Below are 22,664 nucleotides of genomic sequence, written 5' to 3'. Positions count from 1 at the left end.
TGTACAAAAAAAATGACGAAGGACATGTTGAAAAACCCAAGAATGGAATGAATGATGGCTGACTTCCATTTCGCTGCTTTGGTTTCCGGCTCCCGGAGGCCGCGCTCCGGTCCGCTGGCCACAATGGAGTCATTGTTGGTGTGTTCAGTGACACCTGGAGAAAAAACGAAAACTAAAAGTCCCGTTCTCACTGAGGCCACGTTTACACACGTATTTACAGAAACGAATATTTCTGCCCCTCCGTTTTCAAAAATAACGTTGTACACACAAGGTCGTTTTCAAAAAAGTTTCTGTTTATATGAACCCGCATAAATACGCCCCCGGGCGCCGTCATAACTATGCCAAACCTGTAGTCGGCAGTGTAACGAGAAGGATAAACACATGCAAACCAATCAGAATTCTCAAGACTCGAGACCTCCGAGGAGTATCCTCATGTCAAGGAGGAAATAACTCGGGCGCACCTGACAACGAAAATGAAGGCAGTCGACACTGGACGTAGGAGCCAGTGTTGCCAGGTCCGCGGTTTTCCCGCGGAATTGGGTTACTTTTGAAGTGTTGCCGCGGGTTGAATTTTGTGTCCGCTGGTTCGGGTAGACCTATTTTGCATGCAAATTACATGAATATCTTTCAATAAAAATCCATATTTTAAATGAAATAATTTATTTATACACAAATCCTACCAAACGGACTCCAGATCAGCACGTACACACATGGACATGGGACACGTCCACATACACACACTTTAAAAGCAGTGTATATGGTTTGGCACGGGCATATTTTGAGTTCTGATATTGGGCTGGTTTTGTCACAGACCTGGCAACCCTGGTAGGAGCGGCCAAACTAACTGTAAACATAGGACGCTCACATGACGTGAAGCATTTTTAGTCGCATACTGTGACGTTTGACAACCTAAAACTCTGTTTGACCTAGTTCACACGCAAACACAAAAACGGAGTTTTCAGAAATCTCCACTTTGGCCGGAGTTTTTAGAAATGATCGTTTTCCGTGATAAAACCTCCGTTTTTGTGTAAATGAAAGGCCAAAACGCATTTAAATATATGCGTTTCCCCATCGTGTAAACGGGGTCTGAATGTCGAGGTTCTTTTTTTTATTTATTTTTATTCACTTGAGGTTCTCTCTCTTTTTTCTACTTTCAGGTTCATTCACAGAACAAGTAGAAGCACTCCTTCATCTCGGCTTGGAGAGCCACTTCTCTCGCCGCTCCGCTCGGGTCGAGTCGCCGCGTGACGCCGGTTAACGAAACCCACAACAACAACAAAACACAACATCACAAGAAAAGAAAAGAAGCAACAACAATCCCGGTTCACCTGACGCACACACACACACACACAGTACGGCGAGAGTGCTCAAAGTCACGCGTCACCCGGTAGCCCGATATAGACCGAGAGAGACAAAAGGCGTGGATGAAACCCGAGCTTCGCCAGCCTCCTTTTCTGTTGCCATGACGACAGCAGCCGTTCAGTAAAAAAGAAGAAGAAAAAAGACAACAAAAAAACAAAACGGCGCTCAGGCGACCTGTGGGCTTCACCCAATGGGGGTTGAGGGTCAGAGGGGGATTGACAGATCTTACCTGGCAACCCGAAATAAATATGACCAACATTTTTTGAGATAGGGGGGGGGGGGGGGATGAGTTTACTTCTCTTCTCGTCCGCTCAGTGCTCCCCAACTGGATGCGGTTCAGGGCGTGTTGTTGCTGCTGGCAGGTGGAGGAGCAGGTTGAGCAGGTTGTTCCCTGAATGCCACTCTGTTGAGCCCTCCTCCTCCTCTTCCTCTTCCTCCTCCTCCTCCTCCTCCTCGTCTCTCCGGGCCCCGACTGCTGATTCATTCTCACATGTTGGCAGCTCAGAGGAGAGATTTAGTTGCACCTGTTCTCATCTGACATAGCCTCAGAATAAGGTAAGGATTTACCGAGGGGAGGATTTCATTTGGTTTCATTGTCGGTTTAATTCTTCTTCGGGGGAAATGTGGGTGATTTTATTTTCTTTCTTCAGTCTATTTAATAAGGTTTGAGTCGTGATTTCATTTTCAAGATTCAGATTTTTTTGCGAGGGAAATTTGTTTGTTTAAAAAAAAAATCAGAAATGCCTTCAACTAAAAGAGTGTAAAAGAGTGTAAAAGAGTTAAAGTCATCGAGTGACGAACAAACGGAAGAACTTTTCATCAGCGACGGGGAAGTGATACGATAACAAATGCAGGGAGAGCCGAAGAAGTCGGATCATCTACATGAGTATTAAAAAGTAAGATGTCACGATGAAAATATATTAAGTATAATAAGTAGCCTGAAAGTATTAAGAGAAATATACGCGACAAAATGTACTTATATGAAAAGTGAAAGTACAGATTTTAACTGCCTCATCAGATTCAGAACCTTTTATTGACAAGTTTATTTCCTACATACAACACGGGACAATAACGTAAAAAAAAACAACAACGATCAAACACAGAGCAAGAATTTAAACCAATCGTATGCCGTTAATAGTTTAATTAAATTAAATTCAGTTTATTGTGTAGAGCCTTTTTATGTTATTTATTATTATAAATATTACTTATTTTACTTGAAATAAGAGAACATGTATTCCTCTCGTTCAATTAAAAAAACCGACAATAAATATTGTTGAGATATTATTTGTTTGAACTTTGTTTATTTGACTTCATAGTCAATTGTTGAATACATACAAATGTTATGAATTCAATTCAATTCAGTTTATTTTGTAGAGCCCATTATCACAAATTACAAATTGGCCTCAGAGGGCTTTACAATCTGTACACATACGACATCCCTGACCTTTGACCTTTGGACTCACATCGGATCAGGAAAAACTTCCGAAAAATAGCAGAAAAAAACAATTTTCAGGGGTAAAAAAGGGGAAGAAACCTTCAGGAGAGCAACAGAGCAATTATTTAACATTTATACAAACAAAGCGTATTGTTCAAACTGCTTTATCGTTTATCTGCCATGTTCTGTAAATAAAAATAATAGCGCGACGCGATCTGCTCAGGTGGCGGATGCGAGGACGTTTTGCTCGTGGACAGGAAGTGATGCGCAAAAAACAGGACGCACTGGTGGAGAAATGAAACAGCTCACACGAACAGATGATCGTGGCAACGTTGGCCTCGGATGAATACTGTTGATTATTATATGATCAAAGAGTTAATTATCGTGACACGGTAAGAATCAAGACAAACCAGTGTCGCACTGGTTCCACATCACCACGACTCACGATTACTCGTCGCCTTGTTCTGCCACCTTAAAAAGCAAGAACGTAATTTTATTATATTAATTTTGTATTTATTTAACCAGGAAAAGCCTCATTGAGATTACACATCTCCTTTTCAAGAGTGTCCCGCCAAGCAGGAGCATCTCAAGCAGAGTTTCAGACACACAACATGAAACAGTGACGGATAAGAAAAAGAAAAAGAAAAATATTTGTGATATATTACAAAACTAAGACTCGAGTCTTCATATCCAAGTTCACACCGTCAGAAAACATCCACAACCAGATGAACCTTCCTCAAAAATATATGTTCATTAATTCAAGATAACTTTGGGGATATTTTGGGCGAGAGAGGGAGGAAATGAATCCAGCTTTCATAACTCCATCTAGAAGAGTCACTTCTGAGCCTGTACAGACACACATTAGATTTTTTTTGTCATTTCAACCTTTTCTTTCTGGCGTTTTTTCGATGGCAGATGGCGTTTAAATACCGGAATACCCATGAGCCTCATCTGCTGAATTAGTCCAAGCCCAACAGGCTTTATTGGTTCAATCGAGAACAAAACACGGTACCAGAAACCGATTTGACTTTCTGACATCGAGTCTCCGTCGGAGTGAATCTTTAGTTGAAGTTTCTTCTGACTGATCTTTGACTTGAGATGTTTAAAAAAAAAAGAAGGAGAATAAACCCCCCAATTTTCCAGCCAGGTGAGGATTCGTCAACCCGCTCTGTTTATTCCAGTTAATTATTCCCCACCGCCGCGTCATAAACTGCGAGTTGTAATTGTATCTCGGGGGAGGGGGGGCGGGGGGGGATCGTGTGCCATTATTATCCGACCTCTTTTCCGATTCCCACGGCGTCAAATAACGGCTTTGTCACGCCTCGATGCCCTAGAAAGCTTGATGTCGTGGCGGGAAGACCAATAACACGTCAAGGGGGCGTGGCCAACCAAACACGGGACTTTCTTTTGCGAGACCGGTGTTTGCGTCCCTTCATTCGACTAAAGCTGCGTTCAGCAAGCGCTGCAAATTTTTTCGCTCAAGTAGATCCCAGAAGCAAAGTCAACGCACGAACGCGAGCGGTTGCGATAGACGTGAATTTCCGCCGGGACGACATTTTTTTATTTTGCCGAAAAATTCGCGCAACGCCGGATTGCGAAAGAGACAGACATTCAGACGTAGCCGGTGAAAGTCACCGGGCTGTGTGAGCCTCCGGGTGATGTTATGTATAAATATATATATTATATTAATATTATGAACCCAAACACGAGGGCGTTAGATGTTCCAACGTTTGTGGGACGTCCTCAACAAGTATAAAGCAGAACTGGTGGTTATTTATTCCGTGGTGGATGAAGGAAATGATAACTATTTCCACAGAGATAAGCCCCGCCCCCTCACGCAAGTGAAGCGAAAAACCAGAAATAATCAAGTTTTTGGTGTGGACGCAGCATACGGCTACGTATGTACTTATGTTAAGTTATGTTACATCTTTACTTCCCATGATGTTTTTTAGTTTTTCCAAACCAAACCAAATGGTTTTAGTTTGAATTCACAACCATAACCACTTGTTTACCGCGAAGAGGAGCGCGAGATCGTGCGTTTTGTGGAAGTGTCAATAACCCGAGGAGCGGAGGCCGAGTGGCGGCATGTGACAGGTTGGCATGACGACGTGAGTGGTCTGCGCCATAAACCAGTAATTTACCACAGAGTGGGAAAAACACACACAGAAATGTGTCTGATAAACAAGCTCGATGTGAAACTGACCACGAAGGGACATTCCTGGTTTATTGACAGTCGACACCGCTGCGTGTTTTCATTTCATACATCTTGAAGATCTTTAAATTATGGAATAGCGTTAAAATGGATATAAAAATTCATTTTTGGTTTTCAAAGGGATTATTTATAAAACGTTTCTTGAGGGTTATAAGTGTTATTTAAACATATTTATATGGAAGACATATGTGGATATATATATAATTTTTTATTTTCTTTGTTATTTTTCTTTATTTTATATAAATTTTCTGATTTATTTGATCATATTTAGGAATATATAAGCATTTTTTGCTTCTACCTATACCTTTTCAGTCTTTCTGTTTTGTATATTATATAGAATAATATTGTATTGCAATGATTGATTGAATAAAACACACAACAACAACAACAAGACCGTGAGCTTCTTTTGGAAGAGTGTCATAGGTGAGAAGTCGTATTTAAAAAGATTACGTGATGATTTTCGTTGTTGTTTCCAATCCATTTGCGTTGATTCATTCATTCATTCATGTAAAAACCCACAGGTTTTAATAATCAGACACAATATTTCACACGGTGACGGTTTTCACTGCTTTTAAGACGCCGAAATAAATCGTGAAGCCGGCCAGAAAACGAGGGACCGATGGGAATCGGGGGCTCAACGAGGTGGCCGCACCACCCAATTTATGTCAAATTAAAAAGCACTATTATATGTGTCAATTAAAAGTCTTTAGCAGCCAATTCAAATGGGATTAAAGGATATTCAACCTTAACGTCTTTATAATGCATCGAGTACTTCCACCTCGGCGTTGCGGTGGGTGTTTGGCCGGTTCCACTATACATTTCGTTGCGCCTTCTTGACATTTCGGAAAAAAACGATGCGACGAACAGGCGAACAGGTGGGCAGAGCATTAAAAATGAGCATAATCGCCTTTTACGGACGCTCGCCAAGCGCAAACAGGAAGTGCCAGAAGACGATTTATTTTGGCATCTGTCCCCAGGCTGTCCTCCTCCATAGGACTCTGCTGGCAGCAGCGTTCATTCTCATCAGCACCTCCGCACTTTGAAATCCGGTTTCAGCGACCAGAGCACACCTGCAGACGGACCGCATTACAAATGTGTTTTTTTGGATCTGATTTGCTAATGTCGCTTTTTTTTCGCCGTTAATTTCTCCCCACTTATCTGGACATGCCAACTAAATAATTTGAGCCGGCGGTCTGAACGAGGCCCGATTCCCTCCCCGTGAAAAGGTTATTACTGGAGGGTAAAATAACTGGAGCTGCAGACATGTGTGAGCCGGAGTGAAGGCGAGAGGAAAAACACACACACGACTCACACACCTGTGGAAATCCCCCCCCATGTCATTTAGTTCTCACACGAGACTGAGTTGAACTGTGGGTAGTAGTAATCCGCTGTGGTGCAATGCCGGCATGACCGCGTTGAACCCCCACCCACCCCCCAACAAGCTTACAGATGTTGCAGTAGGCGGGTTGTTGCGTTTGTCAACTGCTCTCTGATGGAGCCAGTGTGTGTGTGTGTGTGTTGGGGGGGGGGGGGGGGGGGGGGTATTTGACTTGCATGAGAGAAAGTGGCCATCTTTTTTAAGTTATGTAATAATCTTTGAAACACAAGTAGGGGCCGCTGCTCGCCTCCTTTTCCATCAACCTGTGTAGCATTAAAAGCATTTAAGGTGGAATGAACTAGCCAGCTCGTTACAAAGCATTTAAGGTGGAATGAACTAGCCAGCTCATTATTTTCTCCGTACTTATGATCAAGACGCTGATGTTTGATGTCGTCTCTTGTGTTTCAGAGTGAAACCTGAGGGAAACCATGGGGTTGTATTTGAAGATCACAGTCGGCCTCCTCCTGCTGGTCCAAGCTCTCCAACCGGCGTCGGCCCAAAGTTCAACCGACTCTCCGGGGCGGACGATCGATAAAAGCTGGCTGCGTAAAATGCCGGTCGGGAGTCGAACCGCTGACGAGGCGGAGGAGGAGGACCAGAGGCCCGAAGGCGCCGCTTCAGGTAACACCGACGGCGACGGGATAGCGTCCGGCTTCATGGCGGTGGGATCCGAAGAGGAGAGCATCCCGGATGAAACGTCTCAGGACCTGACCGTCGTCACCGGGTCTCCTCCGCTCCCCTCGACGCTTCAAACCAACCAACCGAACGCCACCGTTTCTTCAGATGTTGCAGCAACGACAGTCCCCGAAGACTCGAGCCGGATCGACGGGACTGAAGCCGAGGAGCGTCTGGAGAACTCGAAGAGCCTGATCGCTGTCACCGGGTCTCCCACGTTCCCCTCGACGGTTCAAACCGACCAACCAAACGCCACCATGTCTCCGAATACCACCGCGACCACAGGGCCCGTGACCTCGAGCGGGGCCAACGGGACAGAAGCCGAGGAGGGACTTCAGAACTCGACGGCGACGACCTCCCAAATACCCACGACTCACCCGAGCGAACGAAACTCCACCGGCTTTCCGGATACCGCCAACGGCACCGATGCACAGACGACCACGAGTGCGGGCACCAATGAGACGCAGGCACCCAACGCAACGGAATCTACCGCAACAACTGACGCAGCCACAACGACGCCAGGGGCGACGCCCACGACGACGCCAGGGGCGATGCCCACGCCGACGCCAGGGGCGACGCCCACGACGATGCCCACGCCGACGCCAGGGGCGACTGCAACCGCAAGTGCCGTTCCTCCGATCGCACCCGAGATGTCCAGCAGGACCGACGCCGCCGCAGCCGAGGGGAGCAGCTCGGACAGAGGTAGCTTTTCAGGTATCATACGACCTGGTGCACACAGTCTGGTGCACATTTCGGTAACAAGAGAGAAATGGTGTTATTTGTCTTTTTAACATCACTTTTTAGACAGACTCCAGCTGAATAAGAACCGGCACACGGGTCCTTCCCAGGCTTATGGTAACACAATGATTATTGCTCAAGAGCCTAGATCCCTTTTGGGTGTTTTAGAAGTTACATCGATGTTCCCACTGGCTGAGGACAAACGGCCGTTCATTCAAAAGGAAAAGGTTGGATTGGGTTTCACGCGCTATCGCTGTGAGGAGAAGAGTCCATTACAACCTTTTCACCGGGACAATGAAGCCCTGTTTTAGTGACAGAACCCCTCGGGAGAGAGCCGGCCGATTGAGGTCAAAGATACTCGGCTTCGCCCAGGAGCGTGAGACTCCTCTTCTGTTGTCAACCACGAGATCAGGGAGATACGATTGGGAAAAAACGCCCTTTTCATATGGGTGAATATTCCTATTTAGCGAAGCAAACTTCTCCTCAAGTATACGTGGGCGAAAAACTAGCGGGCACGTCCGAAGAAAGAAAGAGGCCTTCACAGGGCTGGCGTGTGTGTGGGATAACTGTAAAATAAAAATCACACGAACAGCTGTGACAGTGGGATAGAACGCTGAGAGATGAGAGCAATAAAACAGTTGAAAACCGCTGTGTGAGACACAAAAGAAAGTAAGAAACTCCATGGTTACCGTGACAGGCGCAGCGTGTGCACGAGCACAAAAGAACTGTAAGACAGCACAGAAGGTTGAGGACAGATAAACTTTAGAGTCTATAAATATGAGCGGAGGAAACTTTAATGTCACCGTTATCAATGCGGAGAAGAAAAAAGAACACCCGCTCACTCCAGCCGTTTGAGGAAGGCAACATGGCGTCGTTACAGCGGCTCCGTAAATCACGTGGCACGAAAGAACGAGACCGAAGACAAAAAGGCGGAATTTTCTTTTAGGTATAGGAGGTCGATTTTTCCGAGATTTTGCTCGACAATTGCGCGTCAATAATCGGTTTAGCTGTCCGAAAACAAAGACGGGAAACTTCAATACTCCTTTCAACGAAAGACAAAGGCGAGCGCAGCACAGATCCACTCCCTTCTATTCTTACATGTTCACAATAAAAGCCCTTTTCACGCTGTTTATCGACAGAAAAAAGTGCTGGTATGAATAGTTTGGTGTAAAAATATTTACGTGAGCGTGTATTTCACATTTCAATAGTTTATCCTCTATGCCAGGGGTGGCCAACACGCGGCTCGCGAGCCTCATGCGGCTCTTTAACTAGTTTCATGCGGCTCTTCAGGAGCTGTCACATGACATGCGTCAAAAATGCTTGGCGCTGTCATTCACTCCCCCTACAGCTAGATGGCACACTGACCATGTAAGCCTGGTTGAGTGACGTCAAACGAGCGACGAGAGAATCTTTGGTGTGCCATCATTTGTGTTGTAAACAATTTCCGTCAAGTTACCTCTTGAAATGGCAGGGAAAAAAAGCACAGCCAAACGAAAATATGAAGAAGAACACAGGACGTTTTTGCCAGAGTGGGAGAGTTTATATTTTTTTGTTAAACGTAATGGCAAGCCGATCTGCCTTATATGTCACGCAGCATTAGCGCATTTCAAAGCTTCAAATCTTCAGCGTCACTTCAGCTCACTCCACCCTAACATCGAACAGGAATTTCCAAAAGGGACGGAACTTCGCAAGAACAAGTTGGTCGCTTTGAAAAGCCAGGCAGAAAAGCAGGTACAGTTTTTCATCATGTTGGTGTGTGACATTTACAATAAATCTGGCTGATCAGAGGTGTGTGTGTGTGTGTGTGTGTGTGTGTGTGTGTGTGTGTGTGTGTGTGTGTGTGTGTGCGTGTGTGTGTGCGTGTGTGCGCGTGCGTGTGCGCGCGCACACATATGTGTATGATGTGGCTCTTTGCGGTAACACAGTAAAAAATGTGGCTCTTAGTCTCTGACTGGTTGGCCACCCCTGCTCTATGCCAAGGTTCAAGGTTCAAGGTTTTTCATTTGCCATCTGTGCCTGGACCAGCAGTCCAGACACATGGGAATTATTTTTGCAGGGCTCTCCGAGTCAACAGAGGTACAAACACACTATAATAATAATAATAATAATAAAAGAAAATAAAAGAAAAATATATAAAAAACACTGTACAAAAACACACTGTACATAGGGTGGTAACAGAATATACAGTATTAAGTACAGTTTTTTAAAACAGGTTATCAACATAAAAAAAGGAGAGGGCAGAGGTTAATAAATAGGTAAATAGGCTAATGCTCTACCTAGCTTGTGAAAAGAAAGAGGGGAAGGAGACAGTTATATAGGGATATTGCACTGATTGGAGTCTTGCACATTTTCACAGATAGTGCACATTTCTCAATAGCCACCAGGTGTGTGAAGGCCTGAATACTCTACACCCACATCAAAATGCTAAATAGCTCACAATGTCAATGTTAACATGCCCCGAGTTTAGCAGGTATAATATAAACACCGTTCTCATCTTCTCATTAGCACCGAACACGAGGTACAGCTGAGCCTGATGGTATTATCACCACCTTTTGCAAATTAACAACATTTGTGAAATTGGTTTTAATCATAGCTTGAAGCAAGTCAGGGAGTCACGAAAATGATTATAATTCATCCTGCGACGTACATTAATGTCCTCGTGCTGGCGCGAGGGAAGAAAGTCAGAGGATCACCAAAGTCAGTAGGATTCATCCTCGGGGGAACGTGGACGTACGGACTACATCTCACAGCGATGCATCCCATAGTTATTGAGCTACGGTGAATCAGACATCACTAGGAGGAACTTAAACCCACATGGGATCTAGATTGGGGTAACGTGGATTTGTTTGCATGCACTCTCTGAATCTTCATAAAATTCCCAAGAGAGAAAATGAATCCATTCAAGAGAGTTGGATGAGATCACCAGAAAGAATGACAAACACACACTTCCTCTCATATTTATTATGTCTTCTTTCAAATGAAGGGAAACATGCTCTGCCTTACAAAATAAAGGTCCCCTGGTTCAACTTGGCCCAGGTTTAGGTTCAATCGATCCCAGCAAGTGGGTAATTGAGCTATTTGTGGATAAACGGAGGTGCTGAATTATTTATGTGCGAGTCCTGATAAAACACAACTGAAGTATTTCTGTGTCAAAGGATATTGAAAACAACTCTTTCAGAAACAGACTCCTTTCTCCCGCCCACTCAAACGCTGAAAAAACAAATTACACTTTGCGAAGCGTGAACTTTGACTCCGAGGTTTTATATTTTTCGCGGTTACACATTCACGTTAGAGCACACATGGTTCAAATAGGGCGCGTTATAAAATTCATACAGCAGAGCACAGAGGGTAACGTGTGCGGGTAATTATTAGCTATCAGCTAAGTATTTACAGCACTGAATCAGTTACGTCATTAAAAGTTAAAAGTCATGCGGCGGAATGGGAACTACGGTAATAATCCGTCACATTTCACCTCGTCGAGATGATGATGACAACCCGCCGTCTTTACACATTTAAATCGTTTAAGAAATTATCTTGAATTTGGCTTTTAATTGCATTAATTGTCGCGGCGATAATTCGACAAATCTGTACAGCTGACTAATTGGGATGCGTTTCTACTGGAAACACATTTCAGCTCTAATTATCCGCCAATTAAGCCTCAAAGACAGCGCTTGATATGAATAATGTTCATGTTGACCTATTTATTTAGATGTTTCCCATCCCCTTTCTTCTCCCAATAAAGGTGTGTCAACGGACGCCCGCCCGTCTAAAAAGATGGGCGCGTGGGCAGCCGTGCTGGGCGTCGGCGTGGTGGTGACTATGATTGGACTGGTGGCCTTCGTCATCATGAAGCAGAAATTCCGTCCGGGTTTCACTCACCGTAAACTGGTTGAGGAGTATCCTTCAGACCCAGGTATGTCCTGACTTTATGCTATTTTATAGGAATAGTCTACCCTGCAACATACAGTATCACACTGTTAAGCATCACTCTGTAATTGCTGGATTAGGATGTAATTAGGGTTGTTAATTTTGATGCGATATCCCCTGAAAAACTGCACTTTTTTAATACTAAGTAGACATACGATACGGTTAAATTATTATAATTTAGCTTTTGCTAAGCCCCGCCCCCCCACTGCTACTCTCGTCAAGCTGCCAGAGCTATGTTACCATTGGAGTCCACACTGTCACTGACTGCAGGGTTTTTCCTGCATAGAGAACATTTGGGCGCGCGCCTACGCCGTTTTCCCGAGCGCCTATGACAAATCCCGAGCGCCTAAGGCAAAAAAAGTCCGCGATGGAAAAAAAAAAAAAAAAAAACTGTTCATCACGTGCATGTCAGCGAATATGTTCTCAATAGTATGTTTCAAGTCGGCTACAGCCGAACCCTCGTTCTGTTTTGATCAATAGTAATCGAGTTAATAAGCGTGTCTTCTTGTCTGGTCAATACGCAACTGTGAGGTGCGCGAATGGACAGAGCGGCCAGCTGCTGATCACTCAACAGCCCGACGTGCACGAATACACCTGGACTATATAGGGATGCACCGATCTGATCGGCGCCGATCCATATCGGCCAATATTCCCATTATCGGTTTTTTTCGGCGCTCTCAAAACGGCGTATCAACCTTGGCCGATCAGATGACGTAACATCTGCGAGAAAAACTATCAGAGACGTTTCAATCGCCGCGCACCGCCTACGGAGACGATGCGCCCGGCGAGGGCCGCAGAGTGAGAGGTCCACGAGGGGATCCTCACCACCGAGCGGCGTCCCCGTCCCCCGAGTTGAATCTCTGGGTCGACTCAGCCGACTCTCACATGTCTGCCCCTATAGACTGATGTTCACGGTAAACACATTCCATCAGGAGCGCGCGAGGGTTTGATAACGTTAGCGGAAGGATTTATGTGACAACATCCGGTTTTGCAAAGTTAGCGGAAAGAACCACGTGAAACAACATCCGTTTGTCAAAATAAGATGTCGACAAATCATACACGAACATATAAAAGTAAACAATGAACTGATTTTGTATCTTTAGAGATCGTTTCTGAGATTTAGCTTAAATTATGCTAACATTAAAACATGTTTACTGTACCAAGGAAGGGTTTATAAAAATAAGTCAGACTTTTGTTGTCACACCGTGGTGAAGCTTGTCTTGTCTTGGGTTTTTGTCTCGTAACTTCCTGTTTCATTTTGAAGTCTAACTCTCCTCTCGTTTCAGGTCACTTGCCCTTCCTCATGTGTCACCGGTCTGATTGTCTCCCCTGATCCCTGATTGTTTCCACCTGTTCCCCATTACCCTCATGTGCTTATAGTCTGCGTCTTCCCTCTGTCCTGTGCCAAAGTGTTTCGTCTCATGGTCGTTCACCAAAGCCACGTTCATAGCCACCAAGCCTTTTTGGAGACTGATTACCAACCTCGAAAGAGTGATTTTTGTTATAGTTTTCATAATCCAGTGTTTTGTTTCTTAGTACATTATTTAGCCTCCACCTCTTAGGAGAGTTTTTGTTTATTAAACTCTGCTCACTGACGCCTCAGCATTTTGAGTCCTGATCGGAATCTCGGCCTGACATTTGTATGTTAAGAAAAGTCCTGTATATAGATCTCCGCAAGAGTTCCAGGAAATGAATAATGCAGATGTGTTCCATACATATCTGAAATCCCCTACAATAGCAATCAAACAATTTTAATGTATCAATTTGGAAATTTTTCAAAGTAAAAGTCCTAAAAGTTTAAAGAAATCTGTAATTTCTTTAATGTTTGAGGTGCTTTATATATGTATTTCCTCATAGTCGAAGGCAATAATGCTACACAATAAATAGAATGCTTCAATCAACACCGTGATCGGTATTATCGGATCGGCAGGTACTGATTTCAGTGATCGGCACCAAAAAACCTGATCGGTGCATCTCTAATTGTCAATCTATTAGCCTATCTATTTTAGCAAAATGATTTCCTCAAGCATTGCTTCCATAATTTATGGGGGTAAAAAAAAAAGACATAGATGTCTGCTAATTACGGTGAAACGGCAACACAGACCGTGCGCGCATAGCGCGCAACATTTTTTTTTGGGGAGCACCGAAGACCCATTTTGTCCCAGGAAAAACCCTGCACTGCAATAACTGAAAAACTAAAAAGCGACACAGTACACAGAAGAGTAGACAAAATGCCTTTGAAGGACATATCCAGGATGTCAAAGTGAGTAAAATAAGTTTAAAGGACATATCCAGGATGTCAAAGTGAGTAAAATAAGTTTAAAGGACATATCCAGGATGTCAAAGTGAGTAAAATAAGTTTAAAGGACATATCCAGGATGTCAAACACTGGTCAGATCTGTGCTACGATTGGCCAGTCTTCCTTTGAGGGATGGCCGATAGCCAATGGTCAGTTAGTTTTACGCATACCTCCCTCTTTATGCTAAGCTAAGCTAACCAGCTGCTGTAGCCGTGGCTGCATATTTAACGTACAGCCATGAGAGGCATCGATCTTCTCGTCTCACTCTCAGCAAGAAAGCAAATATTTGTATTTCCCAAAATGTCGAACTATATCTTTCAGCCCCTTGGTTCTTCTGACACACACACACGTACACACACACACGGTAAGCCTACCATTCAAAATAGGATCATATTCTTCAGTGTGACCATTTGCAATTTGTCTCCGTGAACTAACAGCATTTTTTATCTCGCCGCCATTGCTCCGACACGCCCACAAACCTAACCCTCCCCGTTCAGGTCCGACTGAAATTGATCCGCGTGTTTGTTTTCCTGCTGCATCGCACACAACGTATGTCAAGTCAGATTCCTGAATAAATTTGTTTGGTTGCCAATGCCCCAGCCGCCGTTGTTCCACACAAAGGACTGAAGATGAGATCACGTTGACCGAGATTACACCTACAAGACAAGTCACTTTTATTTATATCCCAAAATTACAATTTTGAAGTAGGCATGTAGATTTGCTCTGATAACTGAATAAAGAAAGAATACCAACAAATTAAACTGAATTGGGGAAATAAAGGACTTAATGTGTCCCTTTTTTAACCACCTCACACCTCAGCTCTTTTATTTACGGTAATAAACTGTAAGATTTATTTCAACATTCCCCACCCCATGTCTGTGCTGCAGTCGTTTTCCCGTAGCTCGGAGTAAGTCGGTACGCCGGTGCTCCCACTTACCTTCAATCTGCCTTGTTTACTCCTACCTCTGCTCGGTGTAGGGATTTCCTCCATTTCCCCCTAAAAATACTTTAAAAAATGCTCCATGAATTGGACGTACCCCTTGTTGCCTTTAGTACTTCTAGGAGAGGAAAACAGGGAATAACGGCGGGGTTTATTTAAGAAAAAGCACTTTGTGTGACGGATTTGTTTGGAAGTGACGAGGCTCGGCAAAGGGAGCGCTCGCTTTCGTGAACCGGAGTTTTTTTGGTCTTTCACGGTAAAAAGCAAAATACACACTCTTACAAAGTTGTACTCTTAAATATATTAGAAAGATGTGAATAAAAACCACAAAGTGGACCCACAATCAGCAGAAACAGATAATAACAGCAATGCAAGTATATTTATTACGGATTATATAGCAGATTTAATGAGAAAGGAAAACTAACTGTAAATACCGCAAAACATGACAACTTCCACTGTAAATTCAGCAATAACAGGGGAGTAAATATTTTTTTATAGACACATTTTTTAACCATACAAATGTTTCATTGACTTGCTTCCCAGTTCTCAGACTAGACAACGAATATTGATTATTTTTTTGCGATCAAATGTTTTTATTTAGCATAATCACACAGGATGGCGGAACACCAACACCTGGTGCCCTTTCAAATTACAAACAATATGCTGAGACCAAAGGAGTGAATATTGATTATTATTAAAGAATAAGCGCTTTGCATGACGGATTTGTTTGGAAGTGACGAGGCTCGGCAAAGGGAGCGCTCGCTTTCGTGAACCGGAGTTTTTTTGTTGGTCTTTCGCGGTAAAAATCAAAGAAAGATACACACTTTTACAAAGTTGTACTGTAAAATATATAAAAAGGAAGTTAACAAAAAAAAGCACGAAGTGGACCCACAATCAGTAGAAACAAATAATAACAGAAACATATTTTATTAGACTTCATTTAATCATAAGTAAAAAACTAACTGTAAAGATCGCAAAAACATGACAACTTCCCCTGTAAATCCAGCAATAACCGGAGTAAATTAATGTGTTATAGACAAAGTTTTTGACCATACAAATGTTTTATTGACTTGTCTGCTTCCCAGTTCTCAGATTAGACAACGGCAGCCCTTTGGACTTGAACTTCGGCGGTTCAGCCTATTACAACCCGGCGCTCCAACTGGACAACATCCAACGGGACAACACCCAACGGGACAACATCCAAATGGACAACGTTCCCGGACACCGCTGAGACGGGAGTCACGATCTCCCTCCAAAGGAAAGTCGTGCCTATTGCTCTTCGTTTGGCGGTCGACTTGCGAGACCGTGATCTGGACTTTTTGTAAATAAGGAAGTGGAAATGGCCATTGTGGATGAGCTTGTGAAGCGTTTTCAACCACAAATGATACTTCAAATTAAGCATTTAAAGGAGATTTATTGCGTTGAAAGGGTTCACTGAAGGCAATCTGCACAGCAACGGCCAAAAATTAACCGTCAGCCATTTATGGATGTTGCCAAAGGGTATCAAATGAAGTCTTTCCAAATGAAGAATATGATTTGCAGCTGCTGAAGGATGTTAAAAATGTATATTTCTCATTACTTTTGGTTTCAATTTTAATATATATATATATAGATTTTGTATCAATGTGTGAATAGGAGCCACAACATTATGTAGAAGACAAGCAAATCAAATACATCAGCATATAATCCGATCAAAACCAGAATGTGACCCCCTGCTGATGCAAAAAAGTAGAACAAATAAACGGCACCGTTCTGCAGCCGTAAAACGACAAGCCACGCTGAACAATAACACATTCCATATCAACAATCACATGCTGCTGCTGGCATCGGGGAGGCGGAGGAATGTAAATCTTAGACTTTCAGAGAAGCGATAGTCAAACGTAAATACTTGAGTCAAGCCAAAGGGAGGTGGAGGGAGGCCGGGGGACGTTTTTTGTTATTCAAAGACCGAGGTGTTGGTATTCAGGCGGGAGTCGTGCATTTGGTCTTATTACTCGGTAGCAACAACTATATCATCATAATGTACCGCTAAATGTTAAAATCCTTTTTTATTTTTTAAAGCGTTACCTTTAGCAAGAATTTTTTTTACTTTACTGATTCAATAGTTGTGCAAGTAGGAAATAGGAAGGGATTAACTACATTTTCTCCTTTAATATATATATATAAAAATGTATATATACACATATATATAATTATATATATATATATCCATATATATATATATACACACATATTTCTATATATATATTCTTTGCATTTATTTCTATATATATACATATATATATATATATATATATATATATATAATGCTTTTCGTATTATAAAATCATAAAATATTTCAGAATTGTCCATTTTTGTACCTTCTTACTTTTCTACGCCGTATAAAAAACTTTTAATAACATATATGTGAAGCTAAAAAAACGTCTTTCAGTTCCCTCGATGCTATCGCTCATCATCAGTACCTGAGTGAAGCTCAAACAATGGGCATCCTGATTATGATTGATGTGCACATCATCTTGGGCCCGAGCGGCCAGCAATAACTCGGAGATGTGGGATTTCTTTATTTCACTTTTGTTCTGTTGGTGTGGTTCGACAGTTCTACTTTTAGATATCAATCAAGTACGAGAAACATTGTTGTTCCCGACTTAGGGAGGAGTCTCTGTGTCGTACTGTTGAAGAACGGCAGCGTTTCCTGCAGAATGCAGTTTAATAAATGGGGGGAAACATTTAAAATGTAAAAGGAATTTAATGGTGATGCCTTAAATAAAACAACCATAACCATAACAAATGCTTCATTCTGTGAGTTCATATTAAAAAACACTCAGGACTTTGTTTTTCCTTCCAAATATATGCAAAGAGTTACTTTATTAATTAAACACACACACCACACTCACACCACACACACACACACACACTAAAGAACATGAGTTTATTTCATATCATGAAAGTTTGCTCAGTGGGGAGATGGCGCCTGTTTTAATCAAACAACAAATTAGGAAATCAATTAGATGATGCCGAACCCCCGCGACACAATGTACAAGTCTCATCGGGTCTGGGAGCTTAATTTACACTTCCAGCCGAGCCAAATTGATTGGAATGAAATGAAACGATCGCTATCTAAATTGAGGCTATGACGAATTAATTATTGGTTACATTTGAATGTATTTTTCCTCGAGCTCGTTCACCTATGAGTTTAAACCCAGAAGTCACCGTCTCCTTATCGGACGAGCCGATCCGCGACAAATTACAGCGATAGACTGTAGAAGCATCCTACGGTTTTATTACGCTGTACATGTCAGGGCATGGAGGTCAGGAACATCATCAGGTTCCTCTCAACTTCCTGACAACCGGATCCTCCTCACATAGAGCGGACCATGTGTCTCAAAATAATGGTTCTTTAAGAGGCTTTGTGGTTCTACGAAGAACCATCACCGACTGAAGAACAATTTTTTCGTTTGAGGGACCATTATAGGTTGTTTGCAGAACTCTTTAAGGACATGTTTCTTGACATAACCCTGGTTTGAAAGTTTCTTTTTGGAACCAGAAATGGAACCATTTTTAAGGTTCTTTGAGACAGCTTTATAGGTTCTTTAAAGAATTATTTAAGGAAATGGTTCTTTAAAGAACCCTGGTTTGAAAGTTTTTTGTGGAACCAGAAATGGTGCCTTAAAGAACAATTTTTAAGGTTCTTTGAGTCACCTTTATAGGTTCTTTGAAGAACTCTTTAAGGAAATGGTTCTTTAAAGATCCCTAGTTTGAAAGGTTATTTGTGGAACCAGAAATGGTGCCTTAAAGAATTATTTGTTGAAGGTTCTTTGAGACACCTTCATAGGTTGTTTGAAGACCTCCTTAAGGAAAGTATTCCTTGAAGAACCCTGGTTTGAAAGGTTCTTTGTGGAACCAGAAATGGTTCTTCTGTGGCATCACTCTAAAGAACCATTTTTGGTTCCAGATGACACCTTAATATTTCCCAGAATGCTAAATAGTTAAACGCGGGCTTGTCGGAAATATGAAATTCTTTGCGATGGATACTGATTGCAGACTCCGACGCGCTCCAGTCAGAAGTGCCGCATTGGAGGTTGACAGCCCGTCTCCTAGCAACACAGAGCCTCAATTGTCAGTCAGCTGCTGTCGTGGGAAACGCCCCCCAGAGCTTTCAAAAGCTCACATTCACAAACATGTCCAAAAGAGTGAAATATCCCACTTTGAAAAGTGGGAAAATGTCTGCACAGTTGATAAGCCCTTATTTAAAAATGTAGTACAATTCAAGAAGAAGATATGAAGATGAAGATATCCTTGTCTAACGTCAAGGATATCTTCAGAACGAAAATAGTCTCTGAAAGGAGTGAAGGGTTCCTTTTCTCTCGTTTATAAGCCACATTGAACCTAATGGAACAACCCGCCATGGAAAAAATAGACGGAATAAATCATCGGCATGATTTTACAGATTTAAATTCCTGGAGATTGACGTGTTGGACTGGGAGGAATGGGAAGAATTTGGCGGCATATGGTGGCTGCTGTGCAGCTGCTGTTTCAGCTTCTGTTGCCAAACCTGCCCACAGAGACCCATTCTGGTGAAAGAAAGGAACAGCTTGAACTCCAGGCTGATGACACAATTAAAATACCTGAACAGCGCCAGTCTTCATGTCTTCGTTCGGCGAATTTATGACATCGAGGGGAAAAAACAGCATGTCAATTTTAAATGTCTAAATTTAATTTTTTCATTTGTTGTTGTTGTGCAAAACACTTGAATAACCGGTCTATTTTATATAAAATATCAGCAATGTTTAACCTCTTCTTAAAACTCAGCATTGGAAAGTATTGCTGACGACCGTTTGTATGCTTGAATTGAATTAGCATGTTAGCGTTACTAATCAGCTAACGTTTCTAGTCACCTAACGTTACTTTTGGTTCTTTCATTAGAATTATATTGCGTAGAAACGTGAAGAAACTTAATATGAAAACTATTTGTAATATCTTTTAGTGACCTGGTCCATGAACATTAAAGTAGGGCTGCAACAACGAATCGATAAAAATCGATTATTAAAATAGTTGGCAACGAATTTCATTATCGATTCGTTGTGTCGCGCGATTATTACGGCGCTCAATAAATCACGGAGTATAAACAAAGTAGATTTGAGCGCAGAGCGGGGCAGGGGAAACCAGAGCGGAGGTTGAGGAGAGACGGAACGCTGCGTTGTGAGAGCCAATCAGCGCTGAGCTGCTCCTCTGTTGATGAATCTAATTGGCTGCTGCTGCTGCTCACGTGGCGCTGGATGCGGAAGTCATTCACGTAGTCGGAGACATTCACGGAGCTGAGTGCGCCTCCGGGTGACGTTATGAACCCAGACACCAGGGCGCTACATGTCACTACGTGTGTGGCATTTCCACAAGAGTATAACGTAGACAACGTGGTTATTTATTCCGTGGCGGATAGCGGAACATATTTTTCCACGGAGAAAGGCAACGGAGATAAGCCACGACGCTGTGAGCGCTGCGCGTGCAGACAACATTTAACGGAGCGGAGCAGCGCGTGCGCTCTGATCGCTCTTTTAATGAAGTATCGATACTAAAAATATGCTAAATCACATCGTTTTTAACGTACGGGTACTTTGTTAGTATCGCTACACCGTGCAGCGTGACAGCAGCAGATGTAGCGGACTAACATTCAAGCTAACCTAACTTCCCAAACGCTGTGGACATCTGAACGCTGATTGGCCGAGACGCGACACGTCCCATCAAAGATGTTTTATTGCGAAGAAGAGCACCACTAAAAAACTTGAAACTTGAAACACTTCACATTTTCTCCGCGTCTCACTGTAATCGGGCCAGGTGAAAAAAATAATAAATCGGAACGCGTCTCTGATATTGTTCAGGGGCCACATGGGGACCACTGCTCAGTAGAGTAAAGCTGTCAGTCTGTTTGTGACGGTTCATCACCATGGTGACCAGTGAACATTGTTCATCACCATGGTGACCAGTGGGTCTCCAGGACTTTTCCATGACTTTAAACCAAATTTCCATGATTAAACATTTTGTGAAAACTCTGTCTATATGTGACAAAGTGAGAAGATGTAGTATTTAAACTAACAATGAGAATTCCAAAGCATACTGTATATATACCGTGTAAATTAAAATGTGAATGAAACAAATTTGCATTACTTTTCCAAATATTTTGGGATTTTATTTTTTTCAATTACTTTTCTAGGCCTTCTAATAGCCATTTAAAAATTCCATGACTTTTCCAGGTTTTCCATGACCGTACGGACCCTGTTTTGAATAAAGGGTTGAAAATTAAAGTTTTTTTGTTTTTTTATCCGATTAATTGATTAATCGATAAAATAATCAACCGATTAATCGATTATCAAAATAATCGTTAGTTGCAGCCCTACATTAAAGATATATATTTATATCTGCAAGCGTTTGTTTTACCACGAATACAAAAACCTCCCATGATCCCGCGCTTCTTCACATCCATTTATCACAGTCTGTCTGTTGTTATTGTTTTGATGCCAAGGGACAGGAATGACATCATGGGGATTTTATTAGACATTTATTTCAATGAAAATCTTTGGGAATATTAATTTAAAAAATAATTAAAGAAGAAATTGCAACTAAATTATTGCGGTTGCTACCGCTTAGCCGTTCAGTTGATTAGTTTTTATCTTATGAGCACCTCTCTGGTAAACACACTATTTTAAATTGTGCTTTTGGGTAATTCTTTTAGAACATTTTTACAGCTCCGTCGATTAAATCCACAAATTGATTTGTCGGCAAACTCCTCTGAGAATATTCTCTGGCCCAGGTCAGCCCTAATAAACCAGTGGTAATATAATAACACAATACAACGATGAAACCACGAAAACAATAATGATTAAGCAACAGTTGACTGAGGAAACTATTAAGACTTTGTGTTGTTGGAGGAAATCATATAACTTAGCTTGAAGTCCTTTGAGTTAGCCAGTAGAAAAACTATGTAACTCGTTTTGATACTTGTTTGTGTAAGTGATGTTTCCTAGAAATGGGGATTTGAGCAATAATACAAGGAATCATAACTGCATAATAAACTTCCAACAAATGACAAGCTGGTTCTGAATAAGGTCATCTTGACCCAGCCGGAGTAAATCGTGTGCCAGGTTCTTTGGATAAGCTCGGTCCCGAGGGATACCCCAAAAAGAACACAACATCATTGGGAAGCAGGAGGTTCTGGTCACTGACTCCAATGACTCATTTGATTGGTGAAAGGTCTGATCATGGGAAGGCTGAACTTACATTACAAATATGTGCTCAATATTCTCGAAAGATGGATTTGTTTAACTCGTTGAATGTTGCCTTGTGCTCGTTAAAACGCTTCCCGCTGGGTCGCTAACGTCTCTCGGCTCATCATCCTGCCACTACAGTCTCGGTACAGGTGAGACGGGATTCTGTCTTAATTGGTCGCACTAAAATAAAAGGGCGAGCCCACAGGACATTAATTAAAAGTGTTATATTCCCAAAGGTGGTTTTGGCGTTAACGGCATTGTTTAGCATTTTTTTTAAAGGTGTTTCCACGGCACTGACGGTCGTGACGCTAAATGGATTCCTGCGGAGCGCCTAGAAGCTAAATATAGAATATGACAAAGAGAGACAGTGAGGAATGAGGCCAAACAGCCGGTTCACATTCTCCCCGCGTCGGCTGTCAGGGATCTCTCCACAGCG

At 42.5% G+C, this 22,664-nt stretch overlaps 1 protein-coding gene across 1 annotated transcript; it reads left to right on the top strand.

Annotated features, from left to right (window-relative positions):
- The first annotated feature begins 7,249 nt into the window (after positions 1–7,249).
- On the top strand, positions 7,250–17,129 carry muc15 (mucin 15, cell surface associated). Its single transcript, XM_056412853.1, has 3 exons — positions 7,250–7,764; positions 11,543–11,713; positions 16,052–17,129. The coding sequence occupies exons 1-3, from the start codon at positions 7,320–7,322 to the stop codon at positions 16,195–16,197; spliced, it is 762 nt and encodes a 253-aa protein (XP_056268828.1). The 5' UTR covers positions 7,250–7,319; the 3' UTR covers positions 16,198–17,129.
- The last annotated feature ends 5,535 nt before the right edge of the window (positions 17,130–22,664 follow it).

This window comes from Pseudoliparis swirei, chromosome 4 (genome assembly GCF_029220125.1).
Source record: "Pseudoliparis swirei isolate HS2019 ecotype Mariana Trench chromosome 4, NWPU_hadal_v1, whole genome shotgun sequence".
Classification (NCBI taxonomy): domain Eukaryota; kingdom Metazoa; phylum Chordata; class Actinopteri; order Perciformes; family Liparidae; genus Pseudoliparis; species Pseudoliparis swirei.
The sequence above is the reverse complement of the archived record's forward strand: the minus strand, read 5'-3'. Positions and strand labels throughout refer to the sequence as shown.